Source organism: Micromesistius poutassou (genome assembly GCF_964030765.1).
Source record: "Micromesistius poutassou genome assembly, chromosome: 6".
In the NCBI taxonomy this organism is placed as follows: domain Eukaryota; kingdom Metazoa; phylum Chordata; class Actinopteri; order Gadiformes; family Gadidae; genus Micromesistius; species Micromesistius poutassou.
The window spans coordinates 11,676,780-11,695,339 of NC_140276.1; the positions used below are offsets into that span (position 1 = coordinate 11,676,780).

The window sequence follows — 18,560 nt, forward strand, 5'->3', positions numbered from 1 at the left end:
CCTCCTACTGGGGTCTCGAGATAGCTCCTGTTTATGTATTTGCATGTCATTTTCCAGGAGGGTGTTGCATGAATATCCAACCTTTTGGTGCATGCTCAGACTTAATGTGTCTGCTAAATTATAATAAATTATGTACTAGCTGATATATACAGGATTGTATCTATAAACCTAAGAAAAGGCCAGTGTGGATGTTTAAATACAGAAATCCAATTTTTCAAATGTCTTTATTGAGATGAATTGAGTTCATTTATTGAGTGTATCTATGTAGCTGTGTGTGTGTGTGTGTGTGTGTGTGTGTGTGTGTGTGTGTGTGTGTGTGTGTGTGTGTGTGTGTGTGTGTGTGTGTGTGTGTGTGTGTGCTGGTACAACTTATCTTTGGCAAACACTTCACAGAGATGATTCAAGCTGTGAACAGGAGCTTGAGGTCTTTCAATAAATACAGAAAAAAATATCTGTTAAATACCAATAAATACACCATTAGCAACGCTGTAATCAGTAAAAGTATATGGACAGCAGGTTAAACATGCCAAATACATACAGAAATGTTGAGCTGACACTATAGAATTATAACAATGTATACAAGGGTTTTATTAAGGTTGTGTGTAAAGTAGTAGCACGAAATACTGAAAAAACGGTAATGCTTTCTTCTTCTGTTCCAACTCACAAGCAATCAAAGCTCTCTCGCTCTGCATAGCCTGCTCTGCAGACCTCCTACCCCCTCTAGTGGTTAGATATATAAACGCCTATATTACTTTCAAACAGACAAGTTCTAGAAACGGTTGACAGTAGGCCTACAGCAGCGCAAGGCAACTGTAGAAACTCATGTTTCCCTTTCATCCTAATCTTATTTTAAAACGCACCTAGGGGTTTGGCGTTCACATTCAAACGTGTCTTAGTCAGCTCCAAAACTAATGTGATTTGAAGCGTTTGATTATTCAATCGGGATGGTTTCATCCAATAAGTTTCCAGTAACTGAGCTTCATAGGAGGCGGAGGGTGGGGGCGCGCACGCGCACACACACACACACACACACACACACACACACACACACACACACACACACACACACACACACACACACACCTTTCCTCTCCAGTTCTTAGTTGACAAATCCTTAATATTCATCGTTTGTTGCACATTGTAAGCAGCGTTTCTAGGGAACAGTGCCACCTAGAGGAGAAAGCTAGTGTAGCTTCCAGTGTTAATACTAGCATAGACCGGTATGGTTAATACATGCCGTTTGTTGAGATGGACACAAAAAAAGAAGTGCTTAATACAAACACCAAGCTCTTTCTCATTACCTTTGTTTAAGTGTGCAAGCTGGACGAACACAAAAAAATGTGTCTCTTATCGACCAATCAGAACAGTCAGATTCAATTGCCCCTGTCGCAAAAAAAGGGGGTGGTGTCCACTCTCACTCTTGGTCGTCAAAAGGGAACAATTCTCGGGGCTCCATGGCAACCATTGCATCCGGCCGACTGTTTCATATCCATCAGTTCCTTCCTTCCTTCCTTCCTTCCTTCCTTCCTTCCTTCCTTCCTTCCTGCCTCCTAGCGGTAGGGGGCGGTATAACTCGACAGCGCTCCCAGTGCAGCGGGCTGTCCGGTGGGCGTGGTCGGCATGACGACCAGGTAATTGGAGGGCACGTAGCCGCAGCGACCGAGCGCCGCCTCCACCAGGCTCCAGTCGGAGTTGCCGCCCTTGTCGTGGGACTCCAGGACGCGCACGGCCTCGCCGGCGCGCACCGAGACCTCGCGCCCGCCGCGGGCCGTGAAGTCGTAGCTCACAAACACCTGAAGGGGACGCAAAGGGGGAGGTCAGGGGTCAGGGTAGGGGGGGGGGGGGCAAGGGGTCACAGGGGGCCAGGAGGTGATGGAGAAAATTGTATTTAAAAATATATATTTTGTACAATGTGATAAACTCGCACTGTGAGATATCACTCACAGACTCACACACACACTTTTAAAAGGTCAAGGGGACTAGATTTGTCTCGACAAACCACAATCGCATACTTCAGCACAGAGCACGCTGAATGCATTGCTGTAGGCTATAACTACAAGAGCTGACCTATAAAGTGGCATCTCCTTAGCATCGGGCGAGTGGCTGATTAGTTCTAAATGTGAACTGTGAGATAGGCATGGAGGGAGTGTGGAGAAACAGCACCCCTAGTGGTATAGGGCAGGAACTACAGGACAATCACAGTAAATACAAAACATGGTAACGGAGAGAGAGCGAGATAAAGAAGCTGGTGTGTGTGTGTGTGTGTGTGTGTGTGTGTGTGTGTGTGTGTGTGTGTGTGTGTGTGTGTGTGTGTGTGTGTGTCTAGCTCTATAAAAAGGTCACACACCATCTTTCAACAATGCTGAAGGGCGACACGCACACCGTATCATAGGCCCTATGCGCGTGCGCGCACACACACACACACACACACACACACACACACACACACACACACACACACACACACACACACACACACACACACACACACACACACACACACACACACACACACACACACACACCTGGAGCCCGTGGTGAAGACAAGGTTAAGCAATTAATTATAAGTACGCCATGTTCTAATAAGGTTAGTGAAGTGGCACAGTGTCATTTCTTTCTATATCTCCACCAAACAGACGACGCACAGACTATGTACACAAGCACTCTGTAGACACAGGTTGTGTATAGATGCTATGACATGTGGGACAGGTGACATCTCACAGGGGTAATCAATATATTCATTGCTGTGATTTTATCCAAACTTGACTTTCACGAGAATGAGCTGTGAAGGTCATCTGGGAGCAGCATAACAGTGAGCTAACGGAGACCTGACGGAAACACGCTAAGCGATCAGTCGCCTAGATTTGAACATGCTAAGCTAACCGCTAACCAGGATGCTAACCTGGAAGCAGGGCCGGCTCATGGCGGGCAGGGTCAAGCTCCTGGTCTCTGGAGAGTAGGAGTGTCTTCTTTGCTCGGCCACGACCACAGGCAGGGTCAGGTGGGGGGAAGGGGGCGGGTCCTCCACTGCCTGGTGATAGCGAATCAGCTTGGCCGAAGGCACGTAGCCTCTTGGCCCTGGAGACACACAAAGGTGATACTGAAGAGTCAGGAGAACACAGGGTGAAGATAAACAAGAAAACACATAGACGTTTTGGATAACCACCGACGCATTATCTATAAGCGTTAATGAATGCGTTACAAGCATTAGCATTTTTAGTAAGTAAGTAAGTGAACACATATTCATAAGCGTTATTAGTATCTTATTGTTCCATTTTGTTTGTGTGCTTGCAGAGTCATTCATTTACATTTGAAATATTTTACCAGAAAAACAGGGTCAATATATAATGGATGGTTAATGTATTTATTGAAAAGCCCCTTCATTTCTCGTCTTCCCACTCAAACTGTATTTCCAGGACTCCACCAGCAGGTGGCTCTACTGTACCAGCAGAATAAACCACCGTACAAAAATCACCTCAGCAACAGTCCACTGGGATTACACATTATCATTATCTATAAATAGCTCCTACATTTCTCCCTACCTAATTATACTTCTATGGTGAATATTCGGCTTAGGTTTGCACGGTCCGGTAAAAGGTGACTTCTGGTGATCTCTTCATCATGAGATGATGACGTGTCATACAAATGACCAGATAAGCATACCTCCTCAACTAGTCCATTACAAATTAACCTGATAAGGTAGCAGGAAAGTCAAAGCAGACAGTCCGACGCCTGGACATGTGGTTTTACATAGTGGTGGTTACCTTTGGGGACGGGCTCTGTGGGCTACACCAGTGATGTGGACACCCACAGAGAACCTGAACTCCTACAGCAGCAGTTACAAGATTCTACCTCTAAAACCATAACCGCGGGATGTTGGTTTCTAAGGCTATTCCTGGGAGGCTCTTAAAAAGGGGAAGAGTGGGCAATCAATGGGTCAACCTTTCGTGGGTAGTTGAAGTGGCGGCCACGATGTTTCACCACAGGCGTATGATGCTGTACTCCCTTGTATTAGAAAATGCCAGAGCCCGACAGTTCCCCTCCAATAGGTAATTGAAACCCCACTGTGACATTGAAAAAGAACATTTGGCTGACAGTTTATCATCTCGCTGTCGCCGCAAAAAGAACACAACCCCCGAATCCAAAGCAGAGTAAAACACTCAAACACTGGTTAAAGGTCACAGTGACCGAAACAGCATCGATGACCATATCACACAAGACATAATAACACTGGCCCCTTTAAGGGCAGGGTGTTGGTCCTCACCCCCAGCGTCCACCAGCCACCTCTTCTTGTCACCGCGGCTGTCCTTCTGACTGACGATGGCCACCAGCTCCCCGCGGCCCAGGCTCAGGTCCAGGTCCCGGGTGCCCACCACTGCGCCGCTCACCTGGAAGATCTTCTCAGAGCCGTGCTTCTGGGTGAGCAGCACCAGCCGACGCTGGGAGGACGGACTCAGGGGCTGGAGACAGAGCAGGAGAGAGAGGGATCCACCGTTAACCGCAGAGTATAAGATGTGATAACAGAAGGCTGTTGTTGGGTCATACTGGGTGGCATGACTAGAGGATGGTTTGCAGAATGGAAGGCAGGAAGAGAGATAGATAGTCAGCTGGTAGGCAGATTCAAGGATAATTGTGCACCACAATGCAACACACAGACAACACGGTAACAAGACAAAACAGGGTCCAGCCGGCCAGCAGCAGAGTGCTATACCAGCTGGTGACTGTGGGGGGTGCTAACCTGGCTGATGGGTGCGCTGAGTGTTTCCTCCACGTTACAACACACACTCTCCAGGTTCCTCGCGCCCTCTAGCACCGCCTGCTCTACCCACTCCCAGAATGCACCTGGCTCCAGAGAGCTGTGTGGAAGCTGGACACAGAGGCAAAGAGAGAGACAGAGACAGACAGAGAGAGGAAAGGAGAAGTACAGATGTAGTCTTTTTCCATTTGCAACGACCTTCCTACTCTTAAGGAACGGGTAGGGGGGTTAGGGGTCATCTTGCCGACGGAAGATTCTGGGTTTGATTCCCAATGTCTACAGTCTACGAGTCGACAATGGGAATCAAACCCAGAACCTTTCATCAGCGAGTCGCCCTAACAACTAGAATAACAACCTTATTCTCATTAAGTTATATGAACATTATTGTTCACCTGTTGAGCGAAGCCCTGGAAGAGCTGCTCCATATCAGAGGTGAGGTCCAGGTGCAGGGAGCTGAAGGTCCCTAACACGGACCACATCATGCCCAGGGCCAGGCCGTTGAACTGGGGGAGCTCATTCAGCAGCAGGGTGTTGATGGTCCTAGAGGAGGAAGGGAGTACACAAAGAGGAGAGGAGCGGAGGTGAGACGATCACAATGTTTGACAACAGCCTCGAGCTCTCTTTATGCAGCCGAACATACATCGCCTCTCCGTGGTTTCTCCGCCCGGCCCCCGACGTACCTGTAGGTGCTGGCGATGGCCTGCTCCTCGTAGGTGAGGCTGGGCCGGCCCTCCAGGACCTCATAGTCCAGCAGCTTGTCCAGTCTCTTCCGGATAAGGTTCCTGGGTCCTGCCAGAAGGTCCCTCAGGGCACACAGAGGTTTGTAGATCAAAGACTTCATCCTCTTCTCCTGCACACACAGACACACCGCGGGTTAGAGTCCATTATTACAGAGAACATTAGAGATAACGGAGAGAACATTTATTGATTCTGACGCAGTGAGATATATACATATATACTTATTACACAGCTTTTCTCAATGCTGTGGAATGCTTCGTTCACTTGCATGGGCCTTCCCGACTTCCGGAGGTTATTCATTATGACGATTATTACGATCATTATTTTTCAATAATGATCGTTGCTAAGCATATAATGACCGCTGTCAAGGAACGTGGATTTTTTCACGCCGTTCGTATCACTCTGCAAGTAGTCCGGTAACTTATCAACCCAGCGGATTCGGTTTCTAAGCGATGTCAACGTCTTTGGCGGACTATTTCTCTGCTGATCAACGCTATGAATGCTGGTAACAAATAAATTGTAAAAAGACAGTGTGAAGTTATTTTTTTGTTTTGCCAAGTAGCCGTGTACTAAGCGGGATAATGTATAGAACGTCGCCGGCCATTATCTAAAATAAGGCTTATTTCCCGATAATGAACGACGTTCTATACATTATCCCTTACATATTACATGGGAGACAGAGAGAGCGTGAGAAGGGAGTATAGTAGAGGGAGGGGTGAGTGTGAATTATAACATTTCCGAGCAGAGAATCCAGCCCAGTTTACGCAAATGGAATGTGGGAGTGTGTGTGCAAGTGTAAGACTGTGTGTGTGTGTGTGTGTGTGTGTGTGTGTGTGTGTGTGTGTGTGTGTGTGTGTGTGTGTGTGTGTGTGTGTGTGTGTGTGTGTATATATGTGTATGTGTGTGTGTTTGTGTGAGAGACTAACAAAAGTGGGCAGGATCCACTGTCTGAGAGCGGTCTGGATCTCCCTGTAGCAGATGGCCGGTTTGTCTCCGTCCAGGTCTAGATCACACTCCTCCGGTCGGCACGCCAGGAACTCCTGGAGTAGATAATGTGATACAATATTAGATAATATGATACGATAACATCAAACTTGACTGAACCCAAATCGGAAATGTAGGTGCCAAAGGATTATAACTAGGGCTTGGCAAGTTAACACGTTAACGCAATCTTATTTTAACGTGATTAATACAAATTGATAGCCTGGAAATCCAGACCCACATCTAGAAAGCTGTAGAGTCTGGCAACGAGTAATGAAAATGGCCCAACTCGAGGGGCGGCCCCAAGTATGCATTTGAAAATATCACTGCACGCAATTGGATAACACTATGACCAATCAGAAGAACACAAGGGGTGACGTATCCAGACCAGCGGAGCTAACCAATAGAAAAGACTCTTGCCGTATCCAGTCAGTAAAACAGCAACGCTTTTGGCCCGCCTACATCAGATAGACCGATGTGATTGGTTAATGTTCGGATCCAGGGGAATCGGGGAGTGAGTATATTGCTCGTTCCCAGAGTGACGCACTGAGCAAATTCAAATGGTGCTCTCGCGAGAACTCTGGATTTCCAAGGTAACAAATACACATTAACACATGTTATTTCTTTTTTTTACTTTGATTTTGAAAGGTTTTGCCCACAGAATGTCAACATTCATATCAGAAATATTTTTTGTTTTTAGTTCCACTTATTTTACATTCAATTACACTTGCAGTAAGTGACAGCCTGTTTACAATTCCCAAATCGGTGGTGCTCCTTATTTGAATTTAACTACACTTGTAGTAACTGTTGGTTTACAATTGTCCTAAGTAACTGCCTGTTTTCTAATTCACAAATCTGTGGTGTTCTGTAAGTTTCATATTCAACCCACACTGAGTGAGTCAATAAAACTCCCTCAAGATCACTTGGTCTAGTTTTTGCTTATTAAGTACATTTGGTATGAATGATAATGTCTCATTCCATTTGATCATCTCATTTAACTTCAATTGGACTGGATTTAAATTTTAAAAGTGTGATTAATCGCAAGTTAACTCACCAATACTATGCGATCAATGTGAGTAAAACTTTTAATTTTTGCCCAGCCCTAATTATAACATAACCCAACATATTAGATGTTATTACGCAAAATAGTAGTAGACACATGATTGTTATGTTATCCTTATAATAGGATAATAATAATAATAAATATAGTTGCCAGCAACAATAACGGGGTCCTACGGTATAACAGCCACCAGCCTAGCCACCAGCCTAGCAGCCTAGCAGCCTAGCAGCCTAGCAGCCTAGCAGCCTAGCAGCCTAGCAGCCACATATACCATGTGCTCTAGTACTGGCCTCTTGTCAAGCCAGCACCTTCCCCCTCTACCACAAAATGAGACTCCCCTTATATAAGCCAATGAGTCCCAGGTGGACTGATTGGGCCATACCAATAATAAGGGGAACTTCCCTGGCCAAGGCGGGGTTAACCTTCTGCCCCCTAGTGCTCCGGAAGTCCAAATACCACATTAAATATGATGTGAGGGGAGAGACAGTGAGAAGAGATTTTGACATTCTCACATGACAGTATGACAGACAGTATGACAGTATGACCAACTGTATGACTGTATGACCAACTGTATGACTGTATGACCAACTATATGACTGACAGTATGACAGTACGACCAACACTATGACCGACAGTATGACAGACAGTATGACTGTATGACAGTATGACCAACAGTATGACTGTATAACTGACAGTATGACCGTATGACTGTATGAACAAAAGTATGACAGTATGACTGTATGAACGACAATATGACAGTTTGACAGTATGACCGACAGTATGACCGTAGACTGCCAAGGGCAGATTGGAGTATATTTTGAGAAATATAAGTCTTTCCTATGTGGAGGTATGGTGAGCTTGGTTAGTATGGTAATATGCATTGGTATGCCTTAAAAACTGGTTTTCCGGCAGTTAACATATCAAAACAATCACCAACCATGTTTCTAAAGCCTATTGTGTGAAAATCCACTGTCAAATGGATGTTTGCGAAATAACGTGTGTACCCCTTTAAGGCCCATCCTGCATTGTATTGAGGCCATGGTTCAGAAGGGAGAACTTCAAACTAATGTTTTTTGATTGTTTTTTCAGATATAGTCTTCAAATTTGGCATGGGTATACTATGGAATCTCCTCTTAATAGCCACATTCAACAGCTGGGCCTAGGTGTTTTGGATGCAATGTTGGATCTGTTTGAACGTGTTGTAGAGCTGTATACATGTGCATGTATTTCACTTTAAAATGCATATCTCGGCCGTCTTTTGCCTTATTGCTATTATTTGATCACCCTATAGTCCCACAGTGACCTGGTACATGTGTGCCAAGTTTGGAGCTTTTCCCACTTTCAGCACCAAAGGAGTTCATGTGTGGGTGTTTGGTCAAGTTGTGGTCACTGCACTATATCCCGATGGTCTGACCATATGGGTTGCAATGTGAAAGTTGTTCATCATGACAAATGGTGCATGTATACCAAGTTTCATACAAATTGCCCCTTCCTAGTGGTAATGGCAGCCTCTTGAAGTCCTGAACTTCAAGGCCTTGTTATAGCGCCACCTATGTGTTATTCTGGCCCATCTTTTGATTCCTTAACCAACTCTACGAGTTCTATAAGCCTGCCAATTTTTATAACTTTTGGAGCCAAAAAGTCAGAATAAAAATAATAATAATACTAACGAATACAATAGGTTTCCTACGGATTCCGTAGGACCCCTAATGATAACCTAATACTTGATTTAAATAGCATACTTTGATGCAGGTAGTGTAGTTGCAAGGCCATTGGTTAATTCCAAGATACCCTAACCCCTACTCCTTAATGATATGCATCTGAATTTAACGTTTGTCATGTTAGATAAAGGTGCCTACTTAATGCTGTTAAATAGCATAGTGCTTTGCATCAAAACTGTAATATAAATTGGACTAAAATAAATGGTACTTGCTATAAAACACAAAAATGTACTCAGAAAATAGAAAACACTTTTACACTTTTAGGATAATCTTACAGGGAGACAGACAGGTAGTGTATATATATATATATATATATATATATATATATATATATATAGACAGGTAGTAACTTATTATATATATAATAAGTTTAACAACCGAACAATGGCAGTATCTGCCAGCTAATTGTTTCCACAGAGCTCATTCAGACTCGGAGTACACAGTTCTGGAGATGTAATATAGACTTATATAGACATTCAGTCTTCAAAGTAGGTTCAACCAACTATTAAGCTATTTGGAAAATCTGAAGCTGGACAGAAGGGACGCTTGTTCCAGCTGCTCTTTCCACTAACTTCCCTTTCCCAAACTTTTTCCAGCCTCTTGCAGTTTCATCATTGCATTACTGCAGTGGTAATGTCCCCCTTTGTGTTTATACTTTCCAAGACTTTATGAAGGCTAAATGCTGGCCAACTGGAAAAAGGAAATTGTATACTCCCCTCTATACTTAAATTAAAGTAAAAATATAAGTTCACTGTGCACAATAACATACAGGAGCGGCACAGTGTAAACACATATGCTCTTATGTTCAGAGAACCTAGCAACAGCTTAGAGAACTTGGTACAATGCTCAGAGGCTCTCCAGTAATACGTTTACTGTCTGGTGGACCAACAACCAAGATACTTTAAGGTCTAGGTCAACGATTCCTTTCATGAAAATACATCATAACGTAAACAAAAAATACAAATAAGACAATGGACGTACAAAGTGTTGCTGATAAAAACTGTGACAAATTCACGTCGGTTTGTGGACATTGAACAGCTTTGCCATTGGACAAGCTCGCTAACCTCGTTAACTGTTTAGTTAAGGCATGTTTATCACACCTGTAAGTGGTGTAGGTAGGCCTCAACGTTGTCATGGAGCTCCAGGATTCCCTTCTCCAGGACGTAGAAGAACATCTCCAGAGCATCAAACTCCTGGTCCACCAGCTGGAACACAGCAACAGAGAGACAGAGCGCAGAGAGAGAGAGAGAGAGAGAGAGAGAGAGAGAGAGAGAGAGAGACAGAGAGACAGAGCGCAGAGAGAGAGACAGAGAGACAGAGCGCAGAGAGAGAGAGAGAGAGAGAGACAGAGCGCAGAGCGAGAGAGAGAGAGACAGAGCGACAGAGCGAGAGAGACAGAGACAGAGACAGAGACAGAGAGAGAGAGAGAGAGAGAGAGAGAGAGATGCAAAGAAATCAGATCCTTGTCCACTAGCATGCAGCAATACATTCTGATACAGAAAGAGTAACAACGTTTTTCGATCTAAGAAGGTCTGCAAGAATGAGACTCAAAATGGTAGATAAACAACAGTAGGCTGGTTATGTCATACTGTATGTTTTAAGAGAACAGGGTGCACACTCCTCTGGTTAAATATGATCTAAACTAAATAAGTTTATTGGCACATTTTCCTATTACAGAGCGGCTGAGAAAGCAATGCTGAGTGCAATGATGCTTTGAAAAGAGGCTAGGGGATACACTAAAAATCAATTTAATTCTGATGTTTCAATTCACCATTAAAACTTGTGTACGGTAACATGAACATAAACAAAATAGAATCTGTTAAAATTGATCAGGTCTCTCTTGGAAAAATACATTTGACATTGTCTCATCCTCCACAGAACTTGCAACACAAAGTTTAAGGCACGGTTCTGGTTATGTTACGGTAAAAGTTAACGGTTAAGAGGGTTAGGGTTAGGGTTTAGGGTTAGGGTTCAGTTAGCCAGTACCTTGGATGCCATCCCAGTCTCGTGTTTGATGTACTGGCTGAGGCGAGCGGTCTTCTTGGCGATGCTGTGGCTGTTCAGGCGGTTGATCTTATCTTTGATGCTTAGCGTCTCCGTCTTCTTGTACTTATCAGCTGGGATCAGAGAGGAGATACAAGCTTAGAACCCGCCCAAAAATGTAGTATCGGCCGGGCTCTGAACAAGATCAGAGACTGATGATCTTCTTGTACCATCAACTGAGATCAGAGGAGATACAAGATCAGAGACTGATCGTCTTCTTTTACTATCAGCTGAGACCAGAGAGGAAATACAAAATCAGAGAATTGAGATGAGAGACAAGTTACCAAATGAGACATATGAAACAAGGACTGGAACCAACAACCCTTAACAAATCCTCTTTCGTCTTTACTTTCTAGCGCACAGGGAACAGAACTCAAGAGGACGCATCGTCCTCTACACACCAAGGACCATTTCAACCCAATCAACCGCTGTGACCACCAAACCTCAGAGCGGGAGAACGCCTTTTCTTACCCACTTCCCGGAAGCGCTTGTACTCGTTGATGCGGCAGTTGAGGGCGATGGCGGTGTGCGCGGCCTCCTCCAGGTGTGCGTACGCGGGGTGGGCGGTCTCCGTGTGCTTCCGGATGGTCTGCAGGAGCAGTGGGTAGCGGGCGATGCGCTGCACGGGCATCACCAGGAAGAAGCTCAGAGACGTGGCGTTGACCTCTGGCCTGGCGGTGGGGGAGAGCCACATGGACTCCGTGTCAAGACTCGTTTTCTTAGCACTCGAGCTACACACACCAGCAGTGGCGCGATACAGTCACCTCAGTGTCATTAAAAGGCGACATATTATACACCAGGTGTGAGTGGGATTAGCCGTTACAAGCCGTTTTTTGAAATCTGCCTCTTCTGACATCAGAAGTGGGCGCGTCCACCTAGATGTGTGCCGGGTAGATCAGCCCACCCGGTGGACTGGAGCATACGTTGCTCATCTATCCGTCGTACATCGTGGACAGTGGGCACGCCCACTTGTGATGTCAGAAAAGGCAGTTTTTCAAAACGGCTTGTAACGGCTAATCACACTCAAACCAGGTGGTATAATAGGTCACCTTTAAAGGCAACGTTAACTGTTCTCACAGTTACTGCTTATCACAGTTACTGCTTATCACAGTTACTGCTTATCGCATTTGTTTAATGTGGCCATACCGTGGCGTGATATGTAAATGTCAGATTTACACTTCCTGTTGGTCCCCAAGCCGATTCAGAGCCAACTGAGCTTCTTGTAGGGCAGCTTCAGCAATTAGACAATGTGAACATGTATACAATGAGGATAGAGGATAACATATGGATGTTTAGCGCAAGACGAAGTGCGATGAATGGATATTTGGAAAGCAGCACAGTCAGGTGACCCTGACTCCATCAATAGAGCAGGGAGATTTCTTTGGCCCTATAGAGGGCTCTGAAGCCCTTTGAGACTGCAACTGTGATTAAGATAGCTATACTTAGCTATACAAATGATTGGACAATTCCCGACTGGTGTGTTTAGTAGCAAGCCCTGAGAGAGTGGATGATGGAATCAACGAGAAATAACTAACTAACTAACTAAAGGGGCGTTACGGTGCAATTACTTACGCAGAGGTCTTAATGATCTTGACGATCTCGGCCCACAACGCCTCCTTCTGCTTGTAAGTGTTCTCCATGGTCGTCACCTGGGTGTAGTTGGCCAGGAACTCTTTGTAGGCCTCCTCGATGTCAGAGGACATGCTGAGGAAGGAGTCACCTGTCAGACAGAAAACACGAGAGATTCACACCCTTCCAATACTCAAGTAAATATACTCAGAATGAACATCATATTCATCTTTATTTAATAATATATACATTTTAATGATATGATTGGTGTCTCCGTTTGTAGTAACCTGCCGCTTATTAAAGTACATTTAAAAGCTGATAGAATGGTGACTATGTTGATGCAGCTCAAGGGTTAGCTTACATTTTTGAGGGAAGAGAGGGAATATGATGACAACCACGTAAAACACTTTTTAGATGGAACTATATGTTGTCTTAGCAGACCAATCAGGACTTCTTAATTTAGTAAAAAAAAGTAGACTTAAATAAGCAGACTGGAAGTACAATTTAGGAAACCTACACAAAGTGCATAGAGGAGCATAGACGTACAATAAGAGTTATGTTTCCTGTTAAAATTGTTTATTCACTGACATACCTTAAGACAATGGCTGGTATTTTGCTAAATATAGAAAGTGTGAGACCAAGTTTGCCAGTTTAACTTGATTTGGCCGTATATACAACTTTTGGGAAGGGTTTCCTGTAGATGGCCGTGTGTGTGTGTGTGTGTGTGTGTGTGTGTGTGTGTGTGTGTGTGTGTGTGTGTGTGTGTGTGTGTGTGTGTGTGTGTGTGTGTGTGTGCAAATGACAACTATGTCAGTAGGCCATTGTCAGAGTGATATTTGGTATGTCCTAGTCCATGTATAACAACAAAAACTAACAACAAGAGGGAAGGATGCAAGTTACAACCTTCTAGGTTACATTCAACAGCTTCTCGTCAGAACAGAGAACAGTTTGTGTTGCCTGGCAACACAAACTGTTCTATTAAATGAAGGAGAGATCAGGGGACAAGAAACTGAATGGCAACAAAACGTGAATGCATATACTGTTGCTCGGTCATTTTAGTTTTATAAATAGATCTCAGTTTGAAGACTCAATCGGGATGGATCCGTTCAAGGTTTGTCAAATTTAAAGCGCTGAGATTCTGTCGTGCTAGTATGGAAACAACTCAAACATCACAAACATTAACATGGTGCTATCATGCTGTGATCTGTGTTATGTGAACTTCCTGGAACGTCTTCAGTAGCTTGCCAGCATTGTGTTTATAATGGGTTGTGCGTTGTTTTGAATAATCTTGTGGAATGCAGTTTAAATGATTACACAGCTGAAACAATGGATGACAACACTGGAGAGAGTGTGTGTGTGTGTGTGTGTGTGTGTGTGTGTGTGTGTGTGTGTGTGTGTGTGTGTGTGTGTGTGTGTGTGTGTGTGTGTGTGTGTGTTAATAAAAGAGGTGAAATTGTGTGCCACTTTCACATCTTCTATGTATGCACTCAAAGATAATTATTATTTGCTTCCTGAACATGACCTGATGTAATCTGTAATCTGCAATCTGTAATCTGTAAACAGGTAATTCAGCCCTATCTGTGTACAAGTGTGAGTGTCTTACATAGGATCTGGAGGTACTGGGGGTCTCCAGGCTTGACCAGCTTCTGGTCCAGGAGGCTGAGGAGGCGACCGGAGACCTCCATCACCTCCTCCACATGGAGGAATATACTGCTCAGGCCCACTAGAGGAGGCTGGGACAAGAAACACAGTCAGTCAGTTACCGCGGGGACTGGATAAGAACATTCAATAATACACACACAGAGATCCACTGTTTCCTAAACGTCTGCTGCCCACCGACCGCTTCGTGGTCGCTGCAATGCAATGCTGTAATGGTTGGAGAATCCACCGATTACCATTCATAACAACACAGAGTCTGTTCTCTCTCTCTCACTCTCTCACACCATCTCCACACTCATGATCACTTAAAGCACTACTCCGCAGCCTGAGGTATCTGGTAACCTAGCGCTAAGGGATTAACAGTATAATAGGTTGGGTGTTGATGAATAGAAGTGTTGACGAGGCTGCAGGTGGACTCTCTCACGTCTTTTAGTAAACGCTTTGCTAGTGCCTTGCTCTAGCTTTTCAGCAACACACGCAAACGTGAAACTAGGAAGTGTCGGGCGGATAGTGCCTGGTTCTATTCCCCACTGAGAATAGAACAGCTCACCCTCCCAGTGCTGGGACACTGAGGTAGACAAAACACAGATAGGCAGCAGGATGGTATAACCCTGCTGAAACTAATATATTCATTATATAGGGCACAGTTACAAGCGCATATTTATCTGGTAGGATAGTGTAGCGGTTAAGGTGTTCGACTCCCAACCGTAAGGTTCTGGGTTTGATCCCCAATGCCCGCATTGTGTGCTGTTATTATGATGAACGAACTGGCCCCTCCGCCGTGCCTCCCCCGCTACCTGTATCTTCTGCAGGTTGCTCCTGATGGTGACTGAAGCCAGCTGCAGAAGCCGCAGATAGTTCCTCTCCGTGTAGACCAGCTCCTCGATGGCCAGCAGCTGTCTCTGGGCTGCCCTCTCCCTGGCGGACGCCTCCTCCTCTTCACTACGACGCGTTCGGTCAGCTTCCAGCTCCTCCGCAGACCTTTCCTCCTCTTGCCCAGGGACCTCCGATGCCCCCGCACCCCCTTCCAAAGTCCGTGGAGAGTCTGCGGTCGCCTCTGCGGAGAGCCTCGTATCAGAAAGTCTCGCTCCCAACTCCTCTAAAGATCCAGAGAGGTCCAGGTCCAGACCCAGATACGCCCCAATATCCTCGCCTCCTTCTTCATCCGTGAAGAGGTCCATCTCCTCGCTGCGTGTCTCCTCCTCTCCTCGTCCTCGTCCTCCTCCTCCTCTTCCTCCAGGGGGAGAGAGGTCAGAGGAGTCCTGCGATGGGACAGCTAGTCGTGGGGTGGCAGGCTGAGCCCTCCTTGATACCTGCATGCTGGCTGGAGGGGCTGGCTGGTGTTGGTGGTGATGGATTCACTGTCAAAGGATAAGATGATTAGGATTTGGATACACATACTTATGCACGGCCAATGTTCCAGGTGGTCTAAAGCCAAATTTTTACTCCTGCCTAAAGTACGCTGTACGTTGGTTACGGAGAGCCCTCTACGTCGCCAGAGAGCCTGTCGGAGATCCTCTCTGTTGTCTCCGGCTGCATGAAATATTTTAAGTGTCCGTCACTCCGTCAAGCGACAACGGAGACGGCAAGGGCTGCGATTGGTCCTCTAAATACATAATTTCCGGAATTACTTTTCTGGTTTGACTACTATCAACGTAAACACTGGCAGCTCCTGCAGCGCTTGCATTGCATATCCGGCACCACGACGGAGAACTATGAGGGCTTGAGGGGTCTCCGTGGTTACGCAGTTGGATAGAGCATTACGCAGTTGTAGAAGTGTAACCAGCGCTTACACATTAATAGTTTAATTTACATTTCATCTCCTTACTCTTATCCATCCATGATTTCCATCCCTTTCTCTGTAAACACACACCCTCCCTCCGTGTGGAATTTCATTGCACATCATATAAATTGCTGAGAAAGTCCATTTACTGTTCCCACAAATTCTCAAAACTGCTGGTCAACTTTTTCTAAACCACACATTACAGTCAACGTACAACATGTGGACCCGTATTCTCACACACTCAATCAGCTAACCTCGGTTAAAAAACAAATGGAAAGCCTGGGATGCCTGAACGCTATGACTAAGCAAAAACAACCAAAATATTTACTATTCCAAAAACGTTTCCCTCAAATAGTGCTTTAAAAACATTTAGAAACAACACTGCACAAATAGAGCAAAAGGCACAAACCGTAAGCATCACCGTCACCATCCCAACCACATGCAAGCAGGCAGTTAACCAACTAAACCCACACATCAGTGACCCTGAGTACAACAACAACAACAACTAATAGTGACAGAGCATCATTCCCAAGACCTCAGTGAATCACATTATTACTGTTATTACCATGTGCATGATCCTCAGTTGAGCTGCAGCAAACCTCTGCTCTCTATCTCTGGCCGATGTGTGTTCTCTCTATCTCTCTCTCTCTCGCTCGCTCGCTTGCTCTCTGGCTGAGCTCTGCGCTTTAACTACTATGGAGAAGATTTTGCTGCAGTGGAGGGAGAGGCAGCATGATGACTGGAAAACACAAACACACACACACATGGGTGTAACTTCCTCCACTGACTCACTAACAACCTTCTGCTCCATGTGGCAGGAGTGAGAGGAAAGCGTGTGTGTTGTGGGGGGAGGGGAGTGCAAAGTGGTCAACAAGCTGTTCATAGGGACGCAAAGAGACCATGACCACACACACACACACACACACACACACACACACACACACACACACACACACACACACACACACACACACACACACACACACACACACACACACACACACACACACACTGAATGGACTGATTGACTGCAGCAGCTGGTGGGAAGGGCAAGTTATAGCTGATCTGACATTCCAACGTGACTGATTGGTTCTACTTACAGTGTGCCAACTTGTGAGCCAATCGAACAGTGGGCTGGGCGTTCTACGAAAGTACAGCTGACCAATCAAGGGATAGGAACATAAGCACCAGGGTAGTAAAGTTAAACAAAAGCCCCCCAGGGAATCTAATCCGCTACCGTAGTAATTGTTGAGAAATTCCAGTTTTAGAAATTGTCCTTGCGGATGTGTTTGCGTTTTTATTTTTTGCAACTAAAGCGTAATCGCTCTAAGTAAAAAAAGGTAATAAAGAAAATAATAAATAAATATATATATATTTTATATACCAATATTCAACATATTTTTTGTTCAATAGCCTAAAAAAAAGCGGAGAGGAACAAGAGGAACGTGGTCGGACCGGTTTGAAGAAAAATGTAGCCGGGTCAGATTCCGGACGACACGTTATCATTCCATGAGGAAACATGACTGTAGGGGTTTGGATTGTTCTTGACTCAGTGGCGTTACTTTCTATTTCAAAACTGGCAAACAGCTACAGAGGCACTTATCCCGAGAGGTATTTAAAGAGACTTAAAAGAGTAATGGCTGACTTAAACTACGGTGTGATGTTTCGATCACAATGTGCCTCCCAGTCAACGTATATTCACACAAATCAAACATTAGCAGCAAAGAACAATAATACGTAGCCTATTACATTCCTAAAACTGACATCTAGCTTGATCGTCACAAAATCTTGATTTGTCGTTTTGATTACATTATTAACTCCATCCTTCATCATCCCTTACCCTCAACATCATCGTAAACACCCCCATCATCATGATCACGAGACCCTATGTGTCTTACCTAGTAGGCTTTAGGTTGATTGGTTGGGCTCGATTCCGTTCATGACTGCAGGTCCAGTAAGTAACTGGAGAGAACCGCATGTCTGCGGCCACGCAATGAACACAGAAGGATAAAACCGTACATTACCAGAGACACCATGTCTTGTCAGTCGGCCTGTGTTATATCGCGATCATTCGGTCTCTTGCAACCTCTTCCCGTGTGTATGTCAACAAACCCACCGACCCAAAGCTGAAGGCGATTAAAAACAAAATAAACGATAGGTTTGGTTCCTAAATGGAAGAAAGGGGAGGGGGGGGGGTATAACTCCACGAGCGAACGAGCAGGTCGTAGTCTGGATCAGCCTACCCACGGA

At 45.1% G+C, this 18,560-nt stretch overlaps 1 protein-coding gene across 3 annotated transcripts; it reads right to left on the minus strand.

The window, feature by feature from the left end:
- Nucleotides 1–365: 365 nt before the first annotated feature.
- arhgef37 (Rho guanine nucleotide exchange factor (GEF) 37) lies at nucleotides 366–18,344 on the minus strand. 3 transcript variants are annotated; one of them, XM_084469193.1, is made up of 15 exons: nucleotides 18,209–18,328; nucleotides 16,876–17,049; nucleotides 15,325–15,888; nucleotides 14,472–14,601; nucleotides 12,872–13,019; nucleotides 11,771–11,970; nucleotides 11,243–11,373; nucleotides 10,357–10,461; nucleotides 6,421–6,534; nucleotides 5,437–5,606; nucleotides 5,149–5,296; nucleotides 4,739–4,867; nucleotides 4,265–4,460; nucleotides 2,903–3,078; nucleotides 366–1,793 (listed from the first exon to the last, which is right to left on the minus strand). In XM_084469193.1, exons 3-15 carry the CDS (start codon nucleotides 15,844–15,846, stop codon nucleotides 1,551–1,553), a joined length of 2,412 nt encoding a protein of 803 aa, XP_084325319.1. In that variant the 5' UTR covers nucleotides 15,847–15,888; nucleotides 16,876–17,049; nucleotides 18,209–18,328; the 3' UTR covers nucleotides 366–1,550. The 3 variants fall into 3 exon arrangements, with proteins under 3 accessions (XP_084325319.1, XP_084325320.1, XP_084325318.1); XM_084469194.1 differs by lacking the exon at nucleotides 16,876–17,049 and having other exon boundaries at nucleotides 18,209–18,344; XM_084469192.1 differs by lacking the exon at nucleotides 18,209–18,328 and having other exon boundaries at nucleotides 16,876–17,079.
- Nucleotides 18,345–18,560: the final 216 nt, after the last annotated feature.

What these genes read in the sequence shown, in the direction of transcription:
- arhgef37 (XM_084469194.1), bottom strand. Translation starts at nt 15,846, where the DNA reads ATGCAGGTATCAAGGAGGGCTCAGCCTGCCACCCCACGACTAGCTGTC. An exon ending in AAGATCATTAAGACCTCTGC is followed by an intron (nt 11,971 to 12,871) that starts GTAAGTAATTGC and finishes CCCCACCGCCAG; the next exon opens with GCCAGAGGTCAACGCCACGT. An exon ending in AGACTGGGATGGCATCCAAG is followed by an intron (nt 10,462 to 11,242) that starts GTACTGGCTAAC and finishes GCTGTGTTCCAG; the next exon opens with CTGGTGGACCAGGAGTTTGA.